The sequence below is a fragment of the Ylistrum balloti genome, unplaced genomic scaffold (genome assembly GCF_031769215.1).
Source record: "Ylistrum balloti isolate Yb309-2 unplaced genomic scaffold, AGI_CSIRO_Ybal_v1 Utg370358, whole genome shotgun sequence".
Lineage (NCBI taxonomy): Eukaryota > Metazoa > Mollusca > Bivalvia > Pectinida > Pectinidae > Ylistrum > Ylistrum balloti.
In genome coordinates this window covers 38,565-63,792 of record NW_026782254.1, presented here as the reverse complement: position 1 = coordinate 63,792, position 25,228 = coordinate 38,565, and the positions used below count along the sequence as shown (strand labels likewise).

General features: G+C 36.1%; 1 protein-coding gene across 3 annotated transcripts; it reads right to left on the bottom strand.

Moving 5' to 3' along the window:
- Window positions 1-2,753: 2,753 nt before the first annotated feature.
- On the bottom strand, window positions 2,754-24,712 carry LOC132553812 (methanethiol oxidase-like). Of its 3 annotated transcripts, none has more exons than XM_060218091.1 (11): window positions 24,641-24,712; window positions 11,576-11,745; window positions 10,402-10,587; window positions 9,666-9,786; window positions 9,198-9,374; window positions 8,100-8,281; window positions 7,729-7,807; window positions 7,085-7,206; window positions 6,871-6,936; window positions 5,034-5,179; window positions 2,754-3,123 (listed from the first exon to the last, which is right to left on the bottom strand). In XM_060218091.1, the coding sequence occupies exons 1-11, from the start codon at window positions 24,642-24,644 to the stop codon at window positions 2,934-2,936; spliced, it is 1,443 nt and encodes a 480-aa protein (XP_060074074.1). In that variant the 5' UTR covers window positions 24,645-24,712; the 3' UTR covers window positions 2,754-2,933. The 3 variants fall into 3 exon arrangements, with proteins under 3 accessions (XP_060074074.1, XP_060074073.1, XP_060074075.1); XM_060218090.1 differs by lacking the exon at window positions 24,641-24,712 and adding an exon at window positions 20,479-20,583; XM_060218092.1 differs by lacking the exon at window positions 24,641-24,712 and adding an exon at window positions 13,801-13,869.
- Window positions 24,713-25,228: the final 516 nt, after the last annotated feature.

The window sequence follows — 25,228 nt, the reverse complement described above, 5'->3', positions numbered from 1 at the left end:
AAAACACTGAAAAATTTGAACCGTGTTGTTGTTTTTACAATTTTAAGCTATAAAGAAATATATTCACTATTTCATCCCAATGAGGGTAATAACTATACAAATATCGTTGATGAATTTGTTTATTTGTTTACCAGCAACATGTTGTTTGAGATTTAAGTTTGGGTCCAACGTCAGAAAGGTAACGCAAATAACGGAGTTCCACTAATGGTTCAAAATAGTGATATTAGCTTGTTTTGAAGGCGGTTATCATTCTCGGAACAGTCGCAGTCATATGAGAGCAAACGTCAAGAGGACAAGAGTGATGTCCAAGGACAGAAAACACGTGCAGAAAATAAAGAGAGTTTGAAGGTCCCAAATATTTCCCAAAACAGCAGAAGTGTATATCGGTCTCTTTGTCGCTCTGTTTGAAGGCAAAGACCCTCAGATTTGTTGGATTCTCATAATTTTAATATAAAAAACATAATGCTTTGAGTATCTTCCTGTATTTTTACTGGAGATATTCTTGGACATTTCAGATCAAATCTTCAGACGCATTACAATTATTTTTGCTACTTCAAGAGGTCCCACATACATGGTGAATACTTATATCTATCCTTCAACTACCTTGCTGGATTCGGCAGTGACGGAAAACAACTGTGTCTTAGCAAGTGCAGTAATTGCATTCTGAATTTACTTTGAAATTACGTTTAATAATATAAAAAAACAGTTGAAATAAACGATTTTACATGTTTTAATGAATAAGTTTATCTACGAAAATTCATAAAAATCGCTGTTATATCCGTTGAAGTTTGGAACACATTTCTGCGCGGAGCAATTATTTTGGCGTATGTAACATCAGACAAAGTTCAGCGTAACGTCAATGTCAGGTAAATAAAGATTGAACCAAAAAACTGATGAAGTTTAGATGGTCGGATTTTCCAATCAATGCTGCAGGATAAATAGAATACATGGTCAGTGTCTTGAAATATAAGCTGCATGTTTGCTCGGAACAGAAAGACAAAGTGGCTCGCAACTTTTGTCTTCCCCCCACCCCTCGCCAAAATACAGCTATTTTAAGACACTGACCATATATTCTCTACATCTTTATTATGAATCCGATGGCATTTATTGCCTAGTCACCTAAATGATGTCATTAATCTACTGTAAAATACAGAGTATCCCTTTGGTTTTTGTATTGGATAACTGTGAAAAATAAAACCTAATCTTGTAACACATTTTATATATCGCTGCCAAACGCAGGAATATTTAGAACTGTTGTCTCCCTTTTGAATCACTTACCTTGTCAAGCATCTACGTTTTCAGTGATGACATCAGCAAACGAGCTTGTTAGTTATAAAAAAGCGTATATAATCTTCAAGCACCTTCCACCATTTGCATATTCATATGCACTTTGCAACGCATTGTGATTAAGCCTAGACTTCATAGTGGGTCGTTTAGGCAGCCAAATGATATATGTGTTTAGGTAAACGGAATGTACTTCAAGTCTGAATATATTTTCTAGGGCTATATAAAGTCAGCAGATTAGAAATAACATTGAAACGATGATCAATCGTTTTCATACTTGAAGCCAAAAATAACGTATATTTTTTTGTTTATTTGTTTACTAACTCAAACTGCCAGGTGTTCTTTATATAAGAATCTTATATGAACTTAGTGCACTGAAACCATTACTAAGAAATATTACCTTCAATTACCACTCACTATAAAAAAAACTCCGACATGTCAAAATGACTATTTAAAACTCCAATTTGATGAATCTAGAACAAAATAAGAACAACAAATATCTACACAGAAACCAGTCCAGGTGTTCTGGAAGAGTGAGTGTCTTCTGCTTCACCGACAGTCCTCGATATGTAAATCTTTCTCAAGTTATGCCAACAATGTTAACAACACAGAAATCAACGACACATCTATAGCGTGATAGGGAATAATGAATCACCTTACATATCACACTAGTTGGTGGTAAGCTGTCCTTGTTGGCTTCGTTGAAGGAAATTATCAGATTTTTGTAAAAGGCTGATGTACAAGAAACTATTATCTCCTAGATTTCCGTTGCCAGGTTTCGCACACGTGCAATGGACATGGTCCATAAATATATTCTTATCTAATGATAAGAAAGCAGTATATCTAAAAGTGAAACCGAAGGACTTTGCATGGTTACCTTTTTAAAAATCACTTCGATTAATTAAATCTGGTATGAAAACGAAATTAAACAAAGAGTGCGACATACTTTGATCTCATAGGGATGCCGATAGTCTGTAGGAAAACCAGACAACTAACCTCGACGTCATCCGAAATATTGACGAATATGTTGTTAACTTAAACATCGGTAATTCGATCATCACAAGATACAGATTGGAATGTTTGTATATGATGGTGTTCCTAATTTTCCTTAAGTATCTTAAGTATTTTTGAAGTAAATAACCCTTCCAAAACACCAGGTCTTATTTTTCTTGTAATCCTTAAGGTTCTCTGGATTCAATTTTCGTCCCCGTTCACTCAAATTGAATTTGAATGGAGATTTTCTGACACATCGATATATCAATTAGTTCCTGAAAAGCTTGGAACTCTTTTTTTTGTTAAATCGAGCTCATTATTGTGCATAGGGCGTTTGTAATATGAATATTGTCAATGTAACCTTATAACAAGGAACCCTTTCATATAAATTATTAAAATACGCATGTTTAAATACTATATTGTTCCTTGTTTCTTAATTATGTACAACTTTCAATAAAAATAACAAAGACGTCACATATAATCAATACTTCATTTGTTAACATATTCTTGGAAATGTAAACAAAAACAAAATAGCGGTCTCAATATCCCATCAACAAATATGCTTGTGTGTACGATATCTACACAAAGAGAGACTAGTTTGTATGTTACCTCTCTATAACGTTTGAAATGTGCATGTGTAAACTTCATCAGTATATTTAAAGTTTGGGTTTACGTGTAGTACTGGCAAGCCAGATATCAGAAGTACAATCTCCGCCTGGGTATCTTATCTCATGAGCCAACGCTGGGCCTTCTGGTTCGTTTCCGAAATCCACAAAGAAGTTCGGATTAAGTTTGAGTCCCCCTTTTCTCGTATCGACGTCAATGGCGAGCATCATCGTACCTTTGCTGTAATAACCCGGATTGTAAGTATGTTAGTACAAGCATGTGTATATATATATATATTTATATATGTGTGTTAATACAGGGCCATGGATCGTTTGTGCCTACCACCCAATTTATTACCCACTTTATATGCAGAAGATCGGCATTGACACTCTAACACTGTAAATTTTAACCAACATCCTTTCAGTTTACATAACGACTAGACATTTGTGCATTTGACAATTTGAATAAATTAGCATATTTTGTGCCGACTTAAATCTGATTGATGCAATACTGTTTCGCTCTCTGTGTTTGTTATCAGAATCGTTTAAATCGTTAGATGTAGGTCAAACGACCCATGACACTTCCCCGTTCATTGTACTTTTTGTAATCAATCACCAATCCTAAAACATTAAAATACGCATATACTACAGTCGAACCTCATTATCTCGAAGTCAGCGCGGGACCATTGGAAAACTTCGAGATAACCGACCATATAAGTAAGTTCGAAAGTTTTGTGTAAAATTAGACAGGGGCCGACGAAATGCGTCACATTAAACGTGGTTTTTTGAGTTAAATGAGCTCGAGATAACGAGATTCGCCTGTATATATATGTAGTTAGTTATACATTTACACGTTTTATCTTTACACCGTGTACACAGCGTGATGTAATACTAGCAACAGCCTTGTGCACTTTTTTTATCAGCCAAATATCAAGATATTTATTATGATGCAACGATACGTATTTTAAGCAGATATTGTGAGATGTGAGTATACATTGGACAAATTACTGCTGATATTTACATAAAGTTAACATGTAAGGTAACTTGTAATAGAGCCAATGCGAAGCATAATAATAATGTTAACTTCCGGGAATTCATGTAGATTATCTGTCTTTTTGTATTATAGGCGTTCTAAGTGAAACTTTTTTCTCATTTGCCGATTTAAAAGGCTTCTTTGCCTCATTCAAACAACCTCTACAGTTGGGTCAGTGAGGATACACCAGCAGAACAAATAGATCGGTACAGCTCGACTAAGATAAGAATTACCTGAGGAGTTCCGGGTAGAACTGTTCGTCCCAGGATGATATTTACCTGATGAGCTATTACCTGAGGAGTTCCGGGTAGAACTGTTCGTCCCAGGATGATATTTACCTGATGAGCTATTACCTGAGGAGTTCCGGGAAGAACTGTTTTTCCCAGGATGAGAATTACCTGAGGAGTTCCGGGAAGAACTGTTTGTCCCAGGATGAGAATTACCTGAGGAGTTCCGGGAAGAACTGTTTGTCCCAGGATGAGAATTACCTGAGGAGTTCCGGGTAGAACTGTTTGTCCCAGGATGATATTTACCTGAGGAGTTCCGGGTAGAACTGTTTGTCCAAGCATGAGAATTACCTGAGGAGTTCCGGGTAGAACTGTTTGTCCCAGGATGATATTTACCTGAGGAGTTCCGGGTAGAACTGTTTGTCCAAGCATGAGAATTACCTGAGGAGTTCCGGGTAGAACTGTTTGTCCCAGGATGATATTTACCTGAGGAGTTCCGGGTAGAACTGTTTGTCCCAGGATGATATTTACCTGAGGAGTTCCGGGTAGAACTGTTTGTCCAAGCATGAGAATTACCTGAGGAGTTCTGGGTAGAACTGTTTGTCCCAGGATGAGAATTACCTGAGGAGTTCTGGGTAGAACTGTTTGTCCAAGCATGAGAATTACCTGAGGAGTTCTGGGTAGAACTGTTTGTCCCAGGATGAGAATTACCTGAGGAGTTCCGGGTAGAACTGTTTGTCCCAGGATGATATTTACCTGAGGAGTTCCGGGTAGAACTGTTTGTCCCAGCATGAGAATTACCTGAGGAGTTCTGGGTAGAACTGTTTGTCCCAGGATGATATTTACCTGAGGAGTTCCGGGAAGAACTGTTTGTCCCAGGATGAGAATTACCTGAGGAGTTCTGGGTAGAACTGTTTGTCCCAGGATGAGAAGAGTGACGTAGTCAGGTAAAGACGTTTTCCGTCCAAACTCAACTGTATCATCTGCGGTCCACCTAAGATTCGTGTACCCTTGATGAAGGCGGGTGCTGGTTGTTCCTGAAAATTATGGAAATAATCTCTCACATAAAAATGTGTAAGGTAATAAGTAACATATGTCTTAATTATTGTCATTAATTAATCTCAGTGTGACTATAAGCGAAACAGCGAACATTTAGTATATATTTCATTAAAAACAATCGTTTATGCTTGGACATGCAGCGATGAGCTTAAAATGAGAAAATTGTTAATGAACATATCTGTTGTCAGTACACTTATCAGGGTTACATAATAGTATGTGTTATTAATAATTGCTACGTTTATATGTTTATTTCTAAGCCATGTCAAAACGCGGAAGAAGTCAACAGTCGCACGCGTTCATCTAACAATTTATATCATGTATGAGTATACTAGTGTAGGGACAGAATAACACACAATAGTATTCCTGGTGGTGACATAGAGGTTCGGGGCTGTCGACGTAAATCAGTCAGCTTGCAACGTGATGACACATATGTCTAACAGTTGTAGCATTAGAAGTAATACACCATGATACACTTGTAGTTTCACATCTGCTGGCGATGTCAGTTACAGTCGGTGAGGTTTTCCGAAACACGTTTTTAAGTTCTATACAACTGGACATTTTCACTATTCAACGAGACAGTAAATGATCTCGAAAATTTTATCCGTGAAATATTGTGACAGGGGTGCCAATAACCGGAGGATATGTAGGCGAAAATCACAACAGATGAAACAGATTAAATGTTATGTGATACAGACTTACGTGGTACTAAAGAAATTAGTTCAGAACATAATTAATAATTAGTATTTATACTAATAATGACGTCGACTGGTCATTCAACAATCAAATACTTGAATTTTCCGTAGCTATATTCCAGAAAATTGTGCACATTGTGAAATACGAATTCGTTTGAATCAAATTCTTAACTTTTTAAAAGAAAATCACGACATACAATTGACTTTATGGCATTTGTCTCTTCGTGTTAAAGACTGTAAAGGACAGTATTACTATAGATCCATTTTCTTCACCTGTGACATTTAACGACTGCAATTATTTTAATTTAAACCTATTCATAATTCTAGTGAAAATGTTTAAACACATTGCGGAAAGGATAATTGATTGATTACCTAAACATGCCGGAGCATTGATTAATGAGTGCATACGCACACTATATATCATATGCGAAAATATCATAGCCAAACTGCAAACAGTCAAACCACGTATCAATTCTTGACTTTAATTGGAAGGGACAGAAAGAAAAATACAAGAAGATACAGGGCAATATATTTCTATATGTATTATCTGTGAACAACCTTCTGTTGGATAATGTTCCTGATTTCGAACAATACAATTCTGACGGTAACGATGTTCTTAGCCGGTAAATCACCTCTATTTTGTAATATACAACTTAGGCTATTAAATGACATTTCGCTCATAAACCTTTCGGTGATTTGGGATGTTATTGAATACTGTAAACGTTCATGTTTTAGCGTGATTTTGAGCTAAAATATTGCTCTAAAATATGATTGCCCTCAGAGCATTTTATTGATGTTTGAAATATAGCAATTGTTGCAAATTCTGCATTCATAATTACGGTAGGTTTTTTTCAAGTTAGTACATCACTAAAATTCGATGGCACCAAAATAAGTACACGATCAGTAAGTGACCCAACTGACCTTGACATAGTATAAGTCACCAACTGTTATGTATGGTATAGCCCCTATCAACTCACCTTCAACTCCTTGTCTTCTGTGACCTTGACATTGCTGTCTTTGCAAATACTTCCTCCCAGAAATAACTGTAACATAATTTGAATAAAGCACGCATAATCCCATTATAGTATTTTTTTAAAAATAAAACAAATTCCGAGACAACGCCTCAACTTTAAAATAACCTTATTCTACGTATAGAATAAAATTTTCATATTTGTAAAACGATTTCGTTACCTGTCCCACGAGTTTAGGATTACGGCGGTCTGTGATGTCATATTGTCTGACGTCACCATGCAGCCAGTTACTGAAGTAAAGGAACCGGTCGTCAAGCGAGAGGAGGATATCAGTGATCAGCCCTGTGGGTAGTTGAATATGTCATGACTCATGTAGGTGTAATCAAAAGTATGAAATAAATATATAGGTATGTACGTACATACAAAACACACACAAAAATACACACACACACATACATACACATACATACATACACACATAAATATACACACACACATACATACACATACATACATACATACATACATACATACATACATACATACATACATACACACACACACAAAACACACACATATATACATACATACAAACATACATACACACACACACACACACACAAACACACACGCACAAACACACACATACACACACATACACACACACACACACACACACACACACACACACACACAGTCTTTCACGTCTTTTTTAATTCAATATACTCAGACGAATCTGTTATATTCAAATTTCAAATAAAATGATTTTCCAGTATAGTAATATGCGTTATCCACATCTGTGTCCTTTCGGTATGTTTATATGCTTGCAGTCATTTTGATCACATCTGATACTGCATCACATACCTGGCATATCAGGAAGGGCCCAACCATTGACCTTTTTAGGAAGTACTTGGATGACCTTTTCGGCACCCCACGTCCTGTCCTGTCAATAGATAACAATTTCAGTAGTTACCTTTTCGTAAAAAAAAATATTTTAAATATTCTGAAAACAGAATATTCCTAACGAAACAAAATCCGCCAGCTTAAAATTGACATATGCATGGACTCATGAATAACATTGATAAGATCGTGGTAGTTTGAAACGCTTGTCATTCATATCAGCGTGGCCAAAGGAATTACCACTACAACAGAAACATGTTTATAAACAATAGAAAATACACATCTGGAATAGGACATATACCCTATAGAAATATTGTATATCAAATCATACACACCTGTTTTCTGAAGAAGCGGAAGATGGAAGAGCTGAGGGCACAGCCAACGTACCCCTCTGTAGCTAGAGGATCGTGGAGAAAACGAATCTCAAGAGGAATCAGGCCCTCGTTTCCAAGTTCAATTGTTTGTACAAGTTCATGTGTAGTCCAGTCCCACACATTCAGTGCGCTTCCATAATTACCTGAATCCAAATCGATAGAAAGCGAGATAAGTTTTACCATATGTCTATCCTTTTCCCTACGCTCTGATTGGTCGAAACAACTTTCATAGGTCTAAATATACATATCGATGTGTCTCCGGAACAGAATCCGCCATATAGTCTATGTTGCAAGTTTTGACCAATCAGAAACGTAGACTGTCGTCATGTGATACAATGTAAATCAATATTGACTTTTTTTTCAAGTGACAAAGATGCCGAAGAAAATATCACCTTCGACAGGTCAGTTTTTTATATCACTAATAAAATGACTTTATCCAGATCAATGTCCTCCTCTTGTCTAATGTATGGTAATTCTTCTACATGTCTTAAGGTTAGATAAAGAAGAAATCGTCCCCCGAACATTACTTTTCTGCAGCAGTCTTAATAGGTGGTAAATAAGCTGATCTCATTGAAGTGGTTTCCAGTGTGCTATGTTAGCTGGGTGAATAAGCTGATCTCATTGAAGGGGTTTCTTGTGTGCTATGTTAGCTGGGTGAATAAGCTGATTTCATTGAAGGGGTTTCCGGTGTGCTATACTTTACTTAGTGACACTTACGACTGTTGAAGGGGTTTCCGGTGTGCTATGTTAGCTGGGTGAATAAGCTGATATCATTGAACGGGTTTCCGGTGTGCTATACCTTACTTAGTGACATCTTACGACTGTTAGCTGGGTGAATAAGCTGATCTCAATTAAGGGGTTTCCGGTGTGCTACGTTAGCTGGGTGGATAAGCTGATCTCATTGAAGGGGTTTCCAGTGTGCTATGCCAATCTTAGTGACATCATACGATTGTTAGCTGGGTGAATACGCTGATCTAAGGCTTAGTCTCAAAACTAGGTGTCAACACTGGAAGAGCAATTCAAACATACATTTTCTGTCACTCGTATATATTGACTGACCTTTTGCGACATCGGCAGGGTTGAAACCGTTCCGGAAAGAGCTAGGTGCGCCCCATTCTGTGCTGATCATGACGTTATGGTACGGTTGGTACCAGAAGTCGTAGCCGAATCTGGCATTCTCTTTCTCCCAGTTTCCCTTTATGATAAACGTCTTCCCGTCGACAAGCACGAATCCACCTGCACCATCACAAAGTTTGTTATTTTTCAGAAAATTGATCTTGCACGAAGGTATACACTTCGATTTTTATATCGATTTTCTACCCGCAAATATCTCAATATTATTTTTGAGGTCTGGTCATATTTAGAGAAATTAAATATTGGAAAGCGTTTTTATTTTTGTACCTTTCGTGCAACAGCGAAATCAAGCGATTAGAACTTGTATGACTCAGTATATCGGTCACAGAACTCGGGACTAGTACAATCAGAACTTCAGAAATCCACGAGACAAGTAGCCCTAATGGCACTAACCTTTCCCGTTTCCATCCGGGTCCCCCATACAGCTGATCATGATATCCCCACTGGCCAGACAATGTGACGTGTGTGGAGCTCCAAGACCACATTTATCATGCATTTCCCAGGGCTCAATACTCTAAATTAACAAACATGAAACCATTTCTTATTCTCTGCAACATACACTAAATAAGCGCTATATACTCAGCCTGAACAACATTAACAAGACACAATTATATATTCTAAAATAATAATATAACAATTAAATCCAATTGTATAATTTTACTTATCCCCGATATACTCGACATCAATATTGGAGACACTAAAATATGACATCGAAATGTGACGTGGATAGTATGATAACCACGTCTCTTGTGAAAACCATAATTATCTCCAACATATGAATGAAAACAAGCACACTATCCCCTGAATACACAACAACATATCGCTATTCGCCCAGCTCGATGCTATTAACGGTGTGTAACGTTGGCCACTGTGTACTATCGTATATACTGCCCGCATGGATATATAACCACGTGAAAGCAGTCTTTTAGACTTTGTTGTTTCTATTTTCTGCAGTTAAATAGTTTCATTATTCTGTAAATGTTTCTATTCAGCATATGAATGTCATCACCTAACTGTGCACAATGTCAAAGCTTTCTGCCTCAATATGAATTTCACATCATAATTGATCACTAATTTATGACTACACAAACGAAAACAACAAACAAGAAAACAGAATCTAGACACTAACCGTTTCCAGCTTTGGAGCCCTAGGGGTGTCACCCACATTTACTACATATATCCGGTCACTGTTAACGCATGGTAGAATCAGTTTGTCACGGGTCTGGGTCTTGTCACCATGGCAACTAGAGCACGTGTTCCAGCCGCTGTGGTGCACTTCATCGCTCATATTAGGCATAGGTAGACGATGTATTACCTGAAATTAATCATGACTTTTGCTTGTGATGTTCTCATAGAAGAACACTGTACGTATTTCTGTATCCTTATGAACTACAGTCTAAAAATAGTGTGCAATAGTGTCATTTATCTACTTTCATTTTTTTTTTTAAACATATGCTGAGGTCAAAATATCGCTTCGTTATGAAACCTTTTGGCCTTTTGATGAGGTCGGATAAGGTTATGTTAACCTAGGGTAAACTATCAAACTGGGACAAAATTATATTAAAAAACTGCCATAAGTTAAAGAACTAGTGAATTTCATGAAATCCTTTTAACAATGAAGAAAATAACATCAACCAAACACACCTCTCTCACAGTTATATACATGACGCTTTTCTAGTGTCATCACACTGAACTGTCACAATTTGGATACCGTAGTCTGGCATCAATCAAGTTGTATTATGTTGACACCGGGCTAACAAGCAGAGAACTACCTTAGCATGCCACGACCTCGGAACAATACCTATAGCATCTCTCACTAGGAGGATGTTCACCACTAATACCAAAAGTGAAAGAGTTTACAAAGGGATATGAAGAAGAAAAAAACTAAGAAATATTTAAGTTAGTCATATCTTACGATAAAGCAACAGGGACAACCATCACAGATATTAAGACCAAGCTGATATAGGGTTGCGGACACACAGCATTAACAAATATACTTTTTCTTGGGATTTAACGTCCTTTAACAGCCGAGATCATTTTTGAATTGAATACCAAAGTAAAGAACAGAACAGATATAAGAGATATAAGAACAGATAAGAGACATAAGTGTTGAAGCAGACGTAATTTGGTCTCTTCGATGTTCGGTTGGTAAAATAAGGGTAAAAACACAACATGTTGAATATCAAAATGTATCAGTAGTTTAAATGTAACGTGAAACAGTACCTGTAGGATGTGTAACTAACTCTAAATCTAGATCAGTACCAGCTTATACATTTATATATATCATTAATCAGTAACATTACCTGGCTGTAGGTCGGAGATTTCGGATCAACATCGACCGTGACGAGGTAGTCTGCCTGTTTGCCACGCCTGTCTGGAGGAATGATGCAGGGAATGTACACGATTTCCTCTCGTGGGGCTTTCGTCATAGCATCGAGGGGTGTGGCATACCCGGGACCTTCATCGCAACACGCTAGAATGAGATATCCAATGATGGTCATTAATTGCAAATTCAGGGTTATTAAATAAAATCGGCTTTCAAGGAACGATGAACAGGTTTTGAATATAATCCGAAATTTTCAATCTAGATAACCAATATTTGGCCTTGAACCTGCTCATTTAAAACAACCGTATGACGGTATTTTCTTTGTTTAGTATCTAGACTGACGGACATGGGTTGGAGACATCATGATGATAACATTGTTAATTGGTCACATAACATTCGCTCGTTTTTTCCCTGAGGATAGGGGTTAGAAAATATCCGCTGTGTCCTACTGCATGTGGTAAAAGTCCACTAAAAGGGACAACCTGTCTGCCGTGGGTTGCGTCCCGTTAGTACTGGGAGAAAGGATCCTGGTGGTTGAGGGGCGATTATGTGTGTTACACTTTATTCACAAGCAATCTTGCATGACCTTCCCCCAATAAACCACTTTGGCCTCTATCTCAGTAAGACGGGTGGTCATTGTGGTCCTCAGTGATCAATCGGCTAGTCATGCCGAGCCCTGGGCCAACTTTACGTCCTAAGTGTCAAGGTTTTTTCCTTTTTATTTCACTCAACCGTATAGTTATCTATTTTTGTAGCTTTTAGTTTACAGCCGTATCCCAAAAGGTGGTGGCTTAAGGGTCAATCGAGAGAGTTTGTGTATACTACATGTGTATCCTTGGCACTCGTGTACCGGAGATCCGTACCGTTAGTAGTGTCCTTTTGTTGGACTCCGAGGTGGGTGAGGAGCACAGGTAACAAAAATCTAAACACCTAACTATGGGCATGAAACAAACAAAAAATAAATAAACGACCGTGTCCTTCATCATCAGACTAAGAAGATGATTTCAACCAGTTCATCTTCATAAGATCAGCGAAAAAGGATCCGGGTGAAGCGAGATGGCAGTATCCGTGACACCAATACTTTCGTTCTTACTTTTAACACCCCAATTTTATCAAAACGTGTAAAGGTTGGCTTCGAGAGTGTTGGTGTGGATGTTTACATTCCAAATCTTCTGCGATGCTTCAGTTGCCAGACCTTTTTTTGATTTGTCTTTCCATCCACATATTAAATACCTTAAATCCAAATGCCTTAAGACACCGAATGTTCTAAATGTAGTGTCCCACATTGGTTTGGGAGCTGATAGAAAACTTTTGCTAAGGCTTTATAAAGCTCTTATTAAATCAAAGTTAGACTACGGGCTCATTGTGTATGGATCTGCTAGACCTTCACATCTCATATTATTAGACACTGTTCATCACCAAGGTCTGAGGCTCGCTCTCGGAGTTTCTAAGCCACAGCAAGCCTCTATGTAGAGGCTAACGAACCACCACTATATAGCCGTCTAAATGAATTGGCTTTGCAATACACCATTCAGCTAATATCAAATCCTTTACATCTTACTCTTTCACTTGTATTTGATCCAAAATACAACACCTTGTTTCAAAACCGACCAAAAAACCACTCCACCATTCGGTATTCGGATTACCTCTCTTTTAATAAACACACCTATTGATATTGATCCCATTCAGTCATTAGGAATGATAGAAATTTCACCCTGGCTCTTGAATTCACCTAAGTTGACTCCTCAGTTCATGAAATGGTTAAATCAGACACTGACAGTTGCACCTTCCATTCATCCTTCTCAAAATATTGCAGTTAAAATATATTTCTACAATTATTTCCAGCTTGTTCAAAAGATAATTTTAAGGTTGCCGTGGCCATGGTTACACAAGATGAAATCTATGCATGCCGGCTATCGAACAACGCCTCAATATTCTCGGCGGAAGCGCAAGCTGTCTACCTCGACCTTGAACACATTCAAACAAATAAAAAAGAGAGATGTGATCTTTTCAGACTCTCTTTCTGTATTACAAACTCTTAGCAATAGAAATATCGAAAATATTTTCATTCGTAATACATTAATACTATATCATGAACTTGCTTTTAACTTTCGTATTGCTTTTTGCTAATGACCTTTTATGTGCTGAGGTCGTAATGATAATAATATCCTGTTTGGAAAATTGGAATATAAAATCTGTTACCCTATGTCTTCAAAGACGGGAGAGCGTATGACTTGTAGTGCACAAACGCATCATAGCCAAGTGTGTATGTGTGCTGAATCTAGGGATTATGAAACTGATCTGCATGCTTGAGTCCTTATTTCAAACAGCTCATTTAAAGTGTGTCCCCATTCTGAAACAGCAAGTTAAATCTTGGTACCAAACTAAGCAGAATTCATGTCCATCTTCCTGTACATTTTGTAGCTACATATGTAGAGCTTAGCAATAAGAGCATGCATTTGTTTTCATGCGGGGGTGGAACTTTATTTCTTTCGAGCTTTCCAGCTAATATGTTTGTCTCTTTCTTAAGATCTGAACAACTTCATCATTGTCAGCGGGAAGAGCTATACGATAAAAAAGATGAAGCAAAATAAATAATTTCCTTAATAATGTACCATCACACGACTAAGGCTTGCTGAACCCCGGGGGATTAAATTGTCCACAAACATCCACATAACATCCACAAACTGTCTATACAAACTGTGTACATAACATCCACAAACTGTTTACATAACATCCACCAACTGTTTATACAAACTGTATACATAACATACACAAACTGTTTACATAACATCCATATAACATCCACAAACTGTTTACATAACATCCACAAACTGTGTACATAACATCCACAAACTGTGTACATAACATCCACAAACTGTTTACATAACATCCACGAACTGTGTACATAACATCCACAAACTGTTTACATAACATCCACAAACTGTGTACATAACATCCACAAACTGTGTACATAACATCCACAAACTGTTTACATAACATCCACAAACTGTTTACATAACATCCACAAACCGTGTACATAACATCCACAAACTGTTTATACAAACTGTATACATAACAACCACAAACTGTGTACATAACATCCACAAACTGTTTACATAACATCCACAAACTGTTTACATAACATCCACAAACTGTGTACATAACATCCACCAACTGTTTACATAACATCCACAAACTGTGTACATAACATCCACAAACTGTGTACATAACATCCACAAACTGTTTACATAACATCCACAAACTGTTTACATAACATCCACAAACTGTGTACATAACATCCACAAACTGTTTATACAAACTGTATACATAACAACCACAAACTGTGTACATAACATCCACAAACTGTGTACATAACATCCACAAACTGTTTATACAAACTGTATACATAACAACCACAAACTGTGTACATAACATCCACAAACTGTTTACATAACATCCACAAACTGTTTACATAACATCCACAAACTGTGTACATAACATCCACAAACTGTTGACATAACATCCACAAACTGTTTACATAACATCCACAAACTGTTTATAAAAACTGTGTACATAACATCCACAAACTGTTTACATAACATCCACAAACTGTTTACATAACATCCACAAACTGTTTATACAAACTGTGTACATAACATCCACAAACTGTGTACATAACATCCACAAACTGTTTACATAACATCCACAAACTGTTTACATAACAACCACAAACTGTTTATACAAACTGTATACATAACAACCACAAACTGTATAGATAACAACCACAAACTGTTTACATAACATCCACAAACTGTTTATACAAACTGTATACATAACATCCACAAACTGTTTATACAAACTGTATACATAACAACCACAAACTGTTTACATAACATCCACAAACTGTGTACATAACATCCACAAACTGTTTACATAACATCCACAAACTGTTTATAAAAACTGTGTACATAACATCCACAAACTGTTTACATAACATCCACAAACTGTTTATACAAACTGTGTACATAACATCCACAAACTGTGTACATAACAACCACAAACTGTGTACATAACATCCACAAACTGTTTACATAACAACCACAAACTGTGTACATAACATCCACAAACTGTGTACATAACATCCACGAACTGTGTACATAACATCCACAAACTGTGTACATAACATCCACAAACTGTTTACATAACATCCACAAACTGTTTATACAAACTGTGTACATAACATCCACAAACTGTTTATACAAACTGTATACATAACAACCACAAACTGTTTACATAACATCCACAAACTGTGTACATAACAACCACAAACTGTTTATACAAACTGTATACATAACATCCACAAACTGTTTACATAACATCCACAAACTGTGTACATAACATCCACAAACTGTTTACATAACATCCACAAACTGTTTACATAACATCCACAAACTGTGTACATAACATCCACAAACTGTTTATACAAACTGTATACATAACAACCACAAACTGTGTACATAACATCCACAAACTGTTTACATAACATCCACAAACTGTGTACATAACATCCACAAACTGTTTACATAACATCCACAAACTGTTTATACAAACTGTATACATAACAACCACAAACTGTGTACATAACATCCACAAACTGTTTATACAAACTGTATACATAACAACCACAAACTGTGTACATAACATCCACAAACTGTTTACATAACATCCACAAACTGTGTACATAACATCCACAAACTGTGTACATAACATCCACAAACTGTTTACATAACATCCACAAACTGTGTACATAACATCCACAAACTGTTTACATAACATCCACAAACTGTATACATAACAACCACAAACTGTTTACATAGCATCCACAAACTGTTTACATAACAACCACAAACTGTGTACATAACATCCACAAACTGTGTACATAACATCCACAAACTGTTTACATAACATCCACAAACTGTGTACATAACATCCACAAACTGTGTACATAACATCCACAAACTGTGTACATAACATCCACAAACTGTGTACATAACATCCACAAACTGTTTATACAAACTGTATACATAACATCCACAAACTGTTTACATAACATCCACAAACTGTTTATACAAACTGTATACATGACATCCACAAACTGTTTATACAAACTGTATACATAACATCCACAAACTGTGTACATAACATCCACAAACTGTTTATACAAACTGTATACATAACATCCACAAACTGTTTACATAACATCCACAAACTGTTTACATAACATCCACAAACTGTGTACATAACATCCACAAACTGTGTACATAACATCCACAAACTGTGTACATAACATCCACAAACTGTTTACATAACATCCACAAACTGTGTACATAACATCCACAAACTGTATACATGTATACATAACATCCACAAACTGTTTACATAACATCCACAAACTGTTGACATAACATCCACAAACTGTGTACATAACATCCACAAACTGTTTACATAACATCCACAAACTGTTTACATAACATCTACAAACTGTTTACATAACATCCACAAACTGTGTACATAACATCCACAAACTGTGTACATAACATCCACAAACTGTTACATAACATCCACAAACTGTTTACATAACATCCACAAACTGTGTACATAACATCCACAAACTGTTTATACAAACTGTATACATAACATCCACAAACTGTGTACATAACATCCACAAACTGTTTACATAAGAACCACAAACTGTTTACATAACATCCACAAACTGTTTACATAACATCCACAAACTGTGTACATAACATCCACAAACTGTTTATACAAACTGTATACATAACAACCACAAACTGTTTACATAACATCCACAAACTGTGTACATAACATCCACAAACTGTTTATACAAACTGTATACATAACAACCACAAACTGTTTACATAACAACCACAAACTGTTTACATAACATCCACAAACTGTGTACATAACATCCACAAACTGTGTACATAACATCCACAAACTGTATACATAACAACCACAAACTGTTTACATAACATCCACAAACTGTTTACATAACATCCACAAACTGTGTACATAACATCCACAAACTGTTTATACAAACTGTATACATAACAACCACAAACTGTGTACATAACATCCACAAACTGTGTACATAACATCCACAAACTGTTTACATAACATCCACAAACTGTTTATACAAACTGTATACATAACAACCACAAACTGTTTACATAACATCCACAAACTGTGTACATAACATCCACAAACTGTGTACATAACATCCACAAACTGTTTACATAACATCCACAAACTGTTTACATAACATCCACAAACTGTTTACATAACATCCACAAACTGTTTACATAACATCCACAAACTGTGTACATAACATCCACAAACTGTTTATACAAACTGTATACATAACAACCACAAACTGTGTACATAACATCCGCAAACTGTTTACATAACATCCACAAACTGTGTACATAACATCCACAAACTGTGTACATAACATCCACAAACTGTTTACATAACATCCACAAACTGTGTACATAACATCCACAAACTGTGTACATAACATCCACAAACTGTTTATACAAACTGTATACATAACATCCACAAACTGTTTACATAACATCCACAAACTGTGTACATAACATCCACAAACTGTGTACATAACATCCACAAACTGTTTATACAAACTGTATACATAACATCCACAAACTGTGTACATAACATCCACAAACTGTTTACATAACATCCACAAACTGTGTACATAACATCCACAAACTGTGTACATAACATCCACAAACTGTTTATACAAACTGTATACATAACAACCACAAGCTGTTTACATAACATCCACAAACTGTGTACATAACATCCACAAACTGTTTACATAACATCCACAAACTGTTTACATAACAACCACAAACTGTGTACATAACATCCACAAACTGTTTATACAAACTGTATACATAACATCCACAAACTGTTTACATAACATCCACAAACTGTTTACATAACATCCACAAACTGTGTACATAACATCCACAAACTGTGTACATAACATCCACAAACTGTTTATACAAACTGTATACATAACATCCACAAACTGTGTACATAACATCCACAAACTGTTTACATAACATCCACAAACTGTTTACATAACATCCACAAACTGTTTACATAACATCCACAAACTGTTTATACAAACTGTATACATAACAACCACAAGCTGTTTACATAACATCCACAAACTGTGTACATAACATCCACAAACTGTGTACATAACATCCACAACCTGTTTACATAACATCCACAAACTGTTTACATAATGTCCACACTTCAAGCATCCTTAAGATAAACGCTGTTTACAATGATAAGATATAGCTATATAAAGGGTTGTTTACTTCTCTTTATCAGATATATAGATAATACATATATTATCTATATCAGTCGTACAACCAACACTACAGGTAGCCTCTCATCATATACGTGTGATTTCATCAAAATAGCTTCAGTGCTTCAATATGGTGACCCAGTGAACATGGATAGTGGCTTTCGCTCTTTAATAGTATCCTTCTGTTGTTCATACGTCCCATTATTTTATCATTTGAAGAAAAGTTATATTAGACACATAACATTCAATACAAAATAAGAATTAGTTGTATGAGAGCCAAAAGATAATTATACAGTATCATACAGCTGATTTGTTGTTGTCAATGATTCCAACAGCTTAAGTCATTGAAATCTATACAACAAACTGAATAACTGGGATGGTTGTATGACGCAGTGGTAACACATACGCCTATCACCAAAACGTCCAGGATACGATCTCCCGAGCTGACATAAACATGTGGCTTTCTCCCAGTACTCCTGTCACAGTAACCCCTCGCGCGCTTACACTGGGACTATAAAATGGAATTAATAAAAGCTTGTTTCGCATATGTTGTCTGTATATTCTTTATTGTTTGAAAGATTTCGGCCTACCTCTGTCGGGGAATGGACTTGGATGATGCTAGAGGATAACGTCAAAATAGAGTTAGTTAAACATTAGGAAGCTAACAGTTACTTAGAAAATAGAAAATAAATAAAATCTAGTGTTCAGACTTCCGGCGGCATTTTGAACAGATTACGTCACAAGGTTGAGAAGACGGTCTAACCTCATTATCTCGAAGTTGACGGCACCACAGAAAAACTTAGTTATTCTATCATTCGAGTAAGATTGAATGTTTAGTGTAAAATTTGGCCGGAACCGATGAATACTCCGAATTATACAAGGTCTTTCATTTATAAGAGTTCGAGATAACGACGTATTTCTGTATATTTTAAGTAGGTGAGAACACGCTTACGTCATCTTATGTGTTTGATTTACGTGCAAAAACAATACGAAGGCATCCTGCTACATTTACACAAGCCTCTGCATTGATTTCACTCTGCAGCAAATTATTTTTTATCAAAATGCGTGTAGCTATTTAAACAACCACAAACATATTGCGTAATGTTTCAATGATTCACATGAACTTTCAAAACATTAAAACGTTGAAGTGGTCTACATACACACCTTTACCCTGCCTTATTCATATGGTACCGTCAATGTTGCATGTTTCATATGCCACAACATTTATGAATAGTATTTTCAGAATTCATTCTAGATAGAGAGAAATTAAATTCGGCATCATATACCTAGCTAGATATGTTAGTTGTACGACTATGTACCGGGCAAAAAGAGGTCGTGACGAATTTCCGGATTTGAAAACAAAGCATGTGTACACTCGACAAGTCAAGCTCCATTTGACTCGTGCTAGATTCAGGTCTTTGTCTATTGCGAGACTCTGGAGTAAACCTACTCACCCATGACGACTATGTGAAGGAAACTGTGTATCCGATTTGTCCACACGTAAACAAAATGGTATCGTCTCCACACGCTAACAAACATGCATACAACAAACATGTGCAGCAAAGTCAAGTACCGACTGCTGCTGATTGCGTGTGCACAACCAATCGGCTCAGTGACCGGCGTGCTCCGGGGGAGGGGCGTGCCTTGCTGTACAATTACACATCTCATAATATATAAATTTCGCTCATAATGTTCATTACAGTTTATCTAAAGTGACTTAAAGACTCACGTGTTCTGACGTTGACATAGTTAAATTTGATAACCACATTTTCTAGTATAATACTTTCCTGAAAACTTGGAATTGTTCCCTAGGGTAAATTCTCCTCCTTCACAGCTGGTATACCGTTTAACGGAGGTTATAATACATGTGACGTTGAAAGTATATTACAGTTATATGAATAGTAAAGAATATGAAAGTTTTTTAACGACAAATTGTAATTATCACACGATCGAATGCCTGTATTGACATGAATAAATATATTTACAATTTATAATCCTACGTTTTTACTCGTTAAAATGTTAATATCATACATTCATTACGCCAGACTCGCGTACATTTATTTTTCTATTTATTTATAATTTATTTAACGAGTTTTACGTCCACTATTTCGGCCTTTCAGCGGGTGGTACATCTTTGACCAAGTGTTAAACAAAACGTAGCCGAATTGACTTCAGTACATTGTTACCATCTGGTGTCTTTTTGGTCCATAATTTGTTTACCATCTCGTCACAGCCGAAACAGTTTGTCGATTCCGTACCACCTTGTACACAGTGTAGGTCAGTACTGGTACATTCCACACCGATCATTATCCTATGAAGGTTTAAAGTTTACAAAGATTGTATTTCACCCTTTTACATTTTAATGTTCCTGTAGAACGACATGCTTTTACATAAAGTCGAGAATTATTATGTTTGTTACTTGATCTGAAACGTCAGAACAATGAACACATATCAGAATATGCTTCCTCCAATTAAAAAATGCCGTAGTTCAGGTTTATACCATCATCATTCAACAATACAAGTGTCTAGACATCGTACAGCGAAATTAGAATATATTCCTCGGGTTACTCTGTTTTACTGTTTTACCTCGCGTTTCATATTACTTATTCACAATAAGCGAGCAAGTGCCATCCCCATACTGGTACAGTCATTAAATGTCATCCATATTGTTCACTCCTCAGTTTATGCTTTAAAAAAATTAAAGAAAATGTTAGTGCAAACTTTGTTTTAATTAACTCAATCCAGATCATCTCCATCTATCACCTCAGTTATCCTATATGCATACCTAGAATATCAATGCTTATGTTAGGTAACAAGTCTTGTTATGTCAGTTGGGAAACCCGATGTTGCCGTAAGGTAAGTAGGCAACCCAGCCGGCACAGGTTCGAATCAGTCACGTATGTACCCGAATCCAGATAAATTTTGTTGCCGGAGACACCACTACTCGCCACTCTCTGAGGTGTGAGACTATATACGATAAGACTTATTAATGCAGGGTTCAGCGTTATTTCGAAAACAGTCTTGTAATCATCGATCAATTTTGATATACCTATGATCGCAATTTAGTAATAACTACACGAGTTTCCACTTTAATTTTCAATCCGTAACATAAGCCAACCATTTTTTACTAGAACAGTATCACAACCTACTACCAAACACTATATAGACAATCCCATGTATTTCTACTATAGTCTTCAGGTTGTGTTTTGTTCCATTTCACGGACTATTACGATAACGACCTTCTTCTATACATAACTGATGGGATGAAAGCCGTACATTAGATATAAGTTTAAAATACGCATCTGGGATTGACTTTGTTAAATAAAATTGTAATGTAAATCTAATAGGAATTTATAAAAAAAAAAATCATTTTGACGACCGCTCTGTTTGAAACAAGGTAAAAATACCTGTTTATTATCAACATTATGACTTAACCAGACGTTACAAAATCAGCCGACAACCATAGTGTGGATTGAGGTTTTGTAAACTTACAATTAAAATTAAGCAAGACACCAAGAAATTAAATTCGTCAACAAGTTCTATTTCACTATTATTGTATTATATTCCAAACAGGAATATCTCTTAAAAATAAAACGTCACATGAAGTATTTATAAGTTCATTTTCAAGGTCATCTACATACATGGAATAAAAGAAGGGAGATAACCCCTCTCTTTGCATCAATCTTCGTGAGCATGTAAAGGACAATTCAGACTTATCCTCAACACAATTAACACTATCGAAGGTGTTACTATAGTCAACAAAACAGCGATAAAACTTATAGTTATTAGAAAGCACTTATTAATTACACCACGCCAAGCAAAAACAGCATCATATGTTCCAAAACCAGACTTAAATACGAACTGAGAATCGGTAACACTGTTGTACCTCTGAGACTATTCTAGTAGTCTGTTATTTAAACGGATGTAAATAATTTAGATAAACAACTTACCAAAGTGATCCCTCTATAATTATTTGTATCACTGGTATCACTTTTTTGAACAAAGGAAAAATAATACGCTTTGACCAGACCGAGGGGAAACGCTTATATACAGAATAACATTAAATAATTGTGACAGAATAGGAGCGAATGTTTAGAAGAAAGTTCGATAAAAAATCGTCAAGAATGTTATCGTTGCCGGGAGATTTACCTAATTTAGCACGTTTTAATGCATTGGTTACTTCAGTATTTGTAGAATCTAACTCGTCATATACCTGTAAATTATCGTAGTCTGGCAAATCTGATGACACATCAACAAAAGTATTAACGTCATCCCGACTATTTACTGCTTTGAAATGTTTAAAAAAAAAAGTCACCAATATTTAAATGATTTCTCGTACAATCCGTTTTTTTAAATGATAAAAAAAAATTTGGATCTTCTACGTAAGAGAGTTATATGGTCACCTTTTGGTCTTAAGTATTTACGTTTAACCCGCCTTTCATAGTGTTTACACTTACGCTTGGAAGAAAATAAATAAATTGTGACGATACAAGTTGTAAAGACGTCTCTATATTTATCATAAGCCGCCAGGGTTTATGAACACAATGTCTTACTTCATTTACTGTATTCAGGGTATAATATCATACTTCAAGTGACCCCATTATTCGCACAGACGGCAATTTATTTTGAGCACATGTAATTCCAAACACAGGGGAAAATAATTCAATAGTATGAAAGTTACCCTATAGCGGCCTCCATGACGGTTAGTCGACTCTTTAAACGTTCTGTTAAGATACTTTCACAAATTCGATCCTATGGATTTGTAGTACCGGAGTATTTCTTAAACATAGCATATTTTTTTTGTTTTTCTATTACAGATGAAATCATATACATTTAACAGTAATGGGCGTCTGTCGTTTTAACTCGTTCATGTTGCAAAATATTGCCACTTTATATTACTGTATATCAGTGATCAATTAAGACAAAGTTATGTCATGTTACCGACACTCAATGTAACAGTGTTATATATACCACAGAAGTTGATATGATGAGATTATTTATATATCCCAAACGGCAGCATGTTAAACGATTAAATTGATATATGTTTCGGCGTGACTTTAAAACCATAACTACAACCATTTGGAATTCTAATCGGAAACTTCTATCAGTGTTAAGTTGTACATGGATAGACGAGAAAATGTTTCTATACTCGTCAGCACTTTTAATGCAAATATTTGCACATCCTTTTGTGTACTTTTAAACACTACCTTTAGCTAGCAAAAGAATTTAATGGATGGTGAGGGCTGTGCAGGTGAATTTTTTGAGTTTATGAATCGTGACCACAACTAAGAAATATTCAGTTATTTTTCAGTGTCTTTTTTTTTAAATATGCAGTATCTTCCTTGATTAAAATGTATGAAGCACCCATTACCACATCTTAAACCGGTTCCATCTATCGAACACGGATATGACTGACTCTGATTGCCCAGTCTTTCTTCTAGGATATCCAAGGTATCGTTTGACAATGACACAGGGACGACGTAGATGTAGAATTTAGTTTTGAACAACGCATATCATTTCTCCTAATCTACAATTCACACAAGAAGGTCATTTAACAAAGTTCTTTTACATGATAACTACACATATTGATTTCATTTTACGTCGAAATATACTCACCCATACTGTAATATTGACTGTCCAATGTGCCACGGACGGACTGTGCAGATAGATTCGTCGACAGTACCAGTACACGTGTGCCCCACGTAGGCCGAGCCAGGGAGCTATAAACTGGATGAACACAGGTAATCGCGACGACCGATATCTTACAGGCTAGAGTTTGCTATGTAAATAGAAATACCAAGATTATATAGGCCGCAGGTAGGTTATTAATAAGACTACAGAGGACATTTTCGAAAACAGAGCAATCGACCATTGTGCCTAACATCGTAGACACGTATTTAATTTAAGTGTGTATTGCAAAAACTGTTTCATTTTGTTAAATGATATTAAAAACAGTGTTTATATTGTGTTTTTTCTTCTTACGAATCAAGCGATTGATGAAAGTATCAATTGGGCAGGTAGCACAATTTGCAACAGCTATAAGTAGTTGAATATTTCGAAATTTTACGATAATACATGTGTATGAGTTCATAGCCTATTTGACCTTTGTTGAACTCATTTTTATTCAACCCTTTTTCTGTTAGGCTGTTTAACAGATGGATGCGCTTGGAAAAACACAAGTTATGAGGTCTTGAACAGGTGTAT

What these genes read in the sequence shown, in the direction of transcription:
- LOC132553812 (XM_060218090.1), bottom strand. Translation starts at nt 20,578, where the DNA reads ATGTTTGTTGTATGCATGTTTGTTAGCGTGTGGAGACGATACCATTTT. An exon ending in CCCGGATGGAAACGGGAAAG is followed by an intron (nt 9,375 to 9,665) that starts GTTAGTGCCATT and finishes GTGATGGTGCAG; the next exon opens with GTGGATTCGTGCTTGTCGAC. An exon ending in TTCTACCCAGAACTCCTCAG is followed by an intron (nt 3,124 to 5,033) that starts GTAATTCTCATC and finishes GGGTTATTACAG; the next exon opens with CAAAGGTACGATGATGCTCG.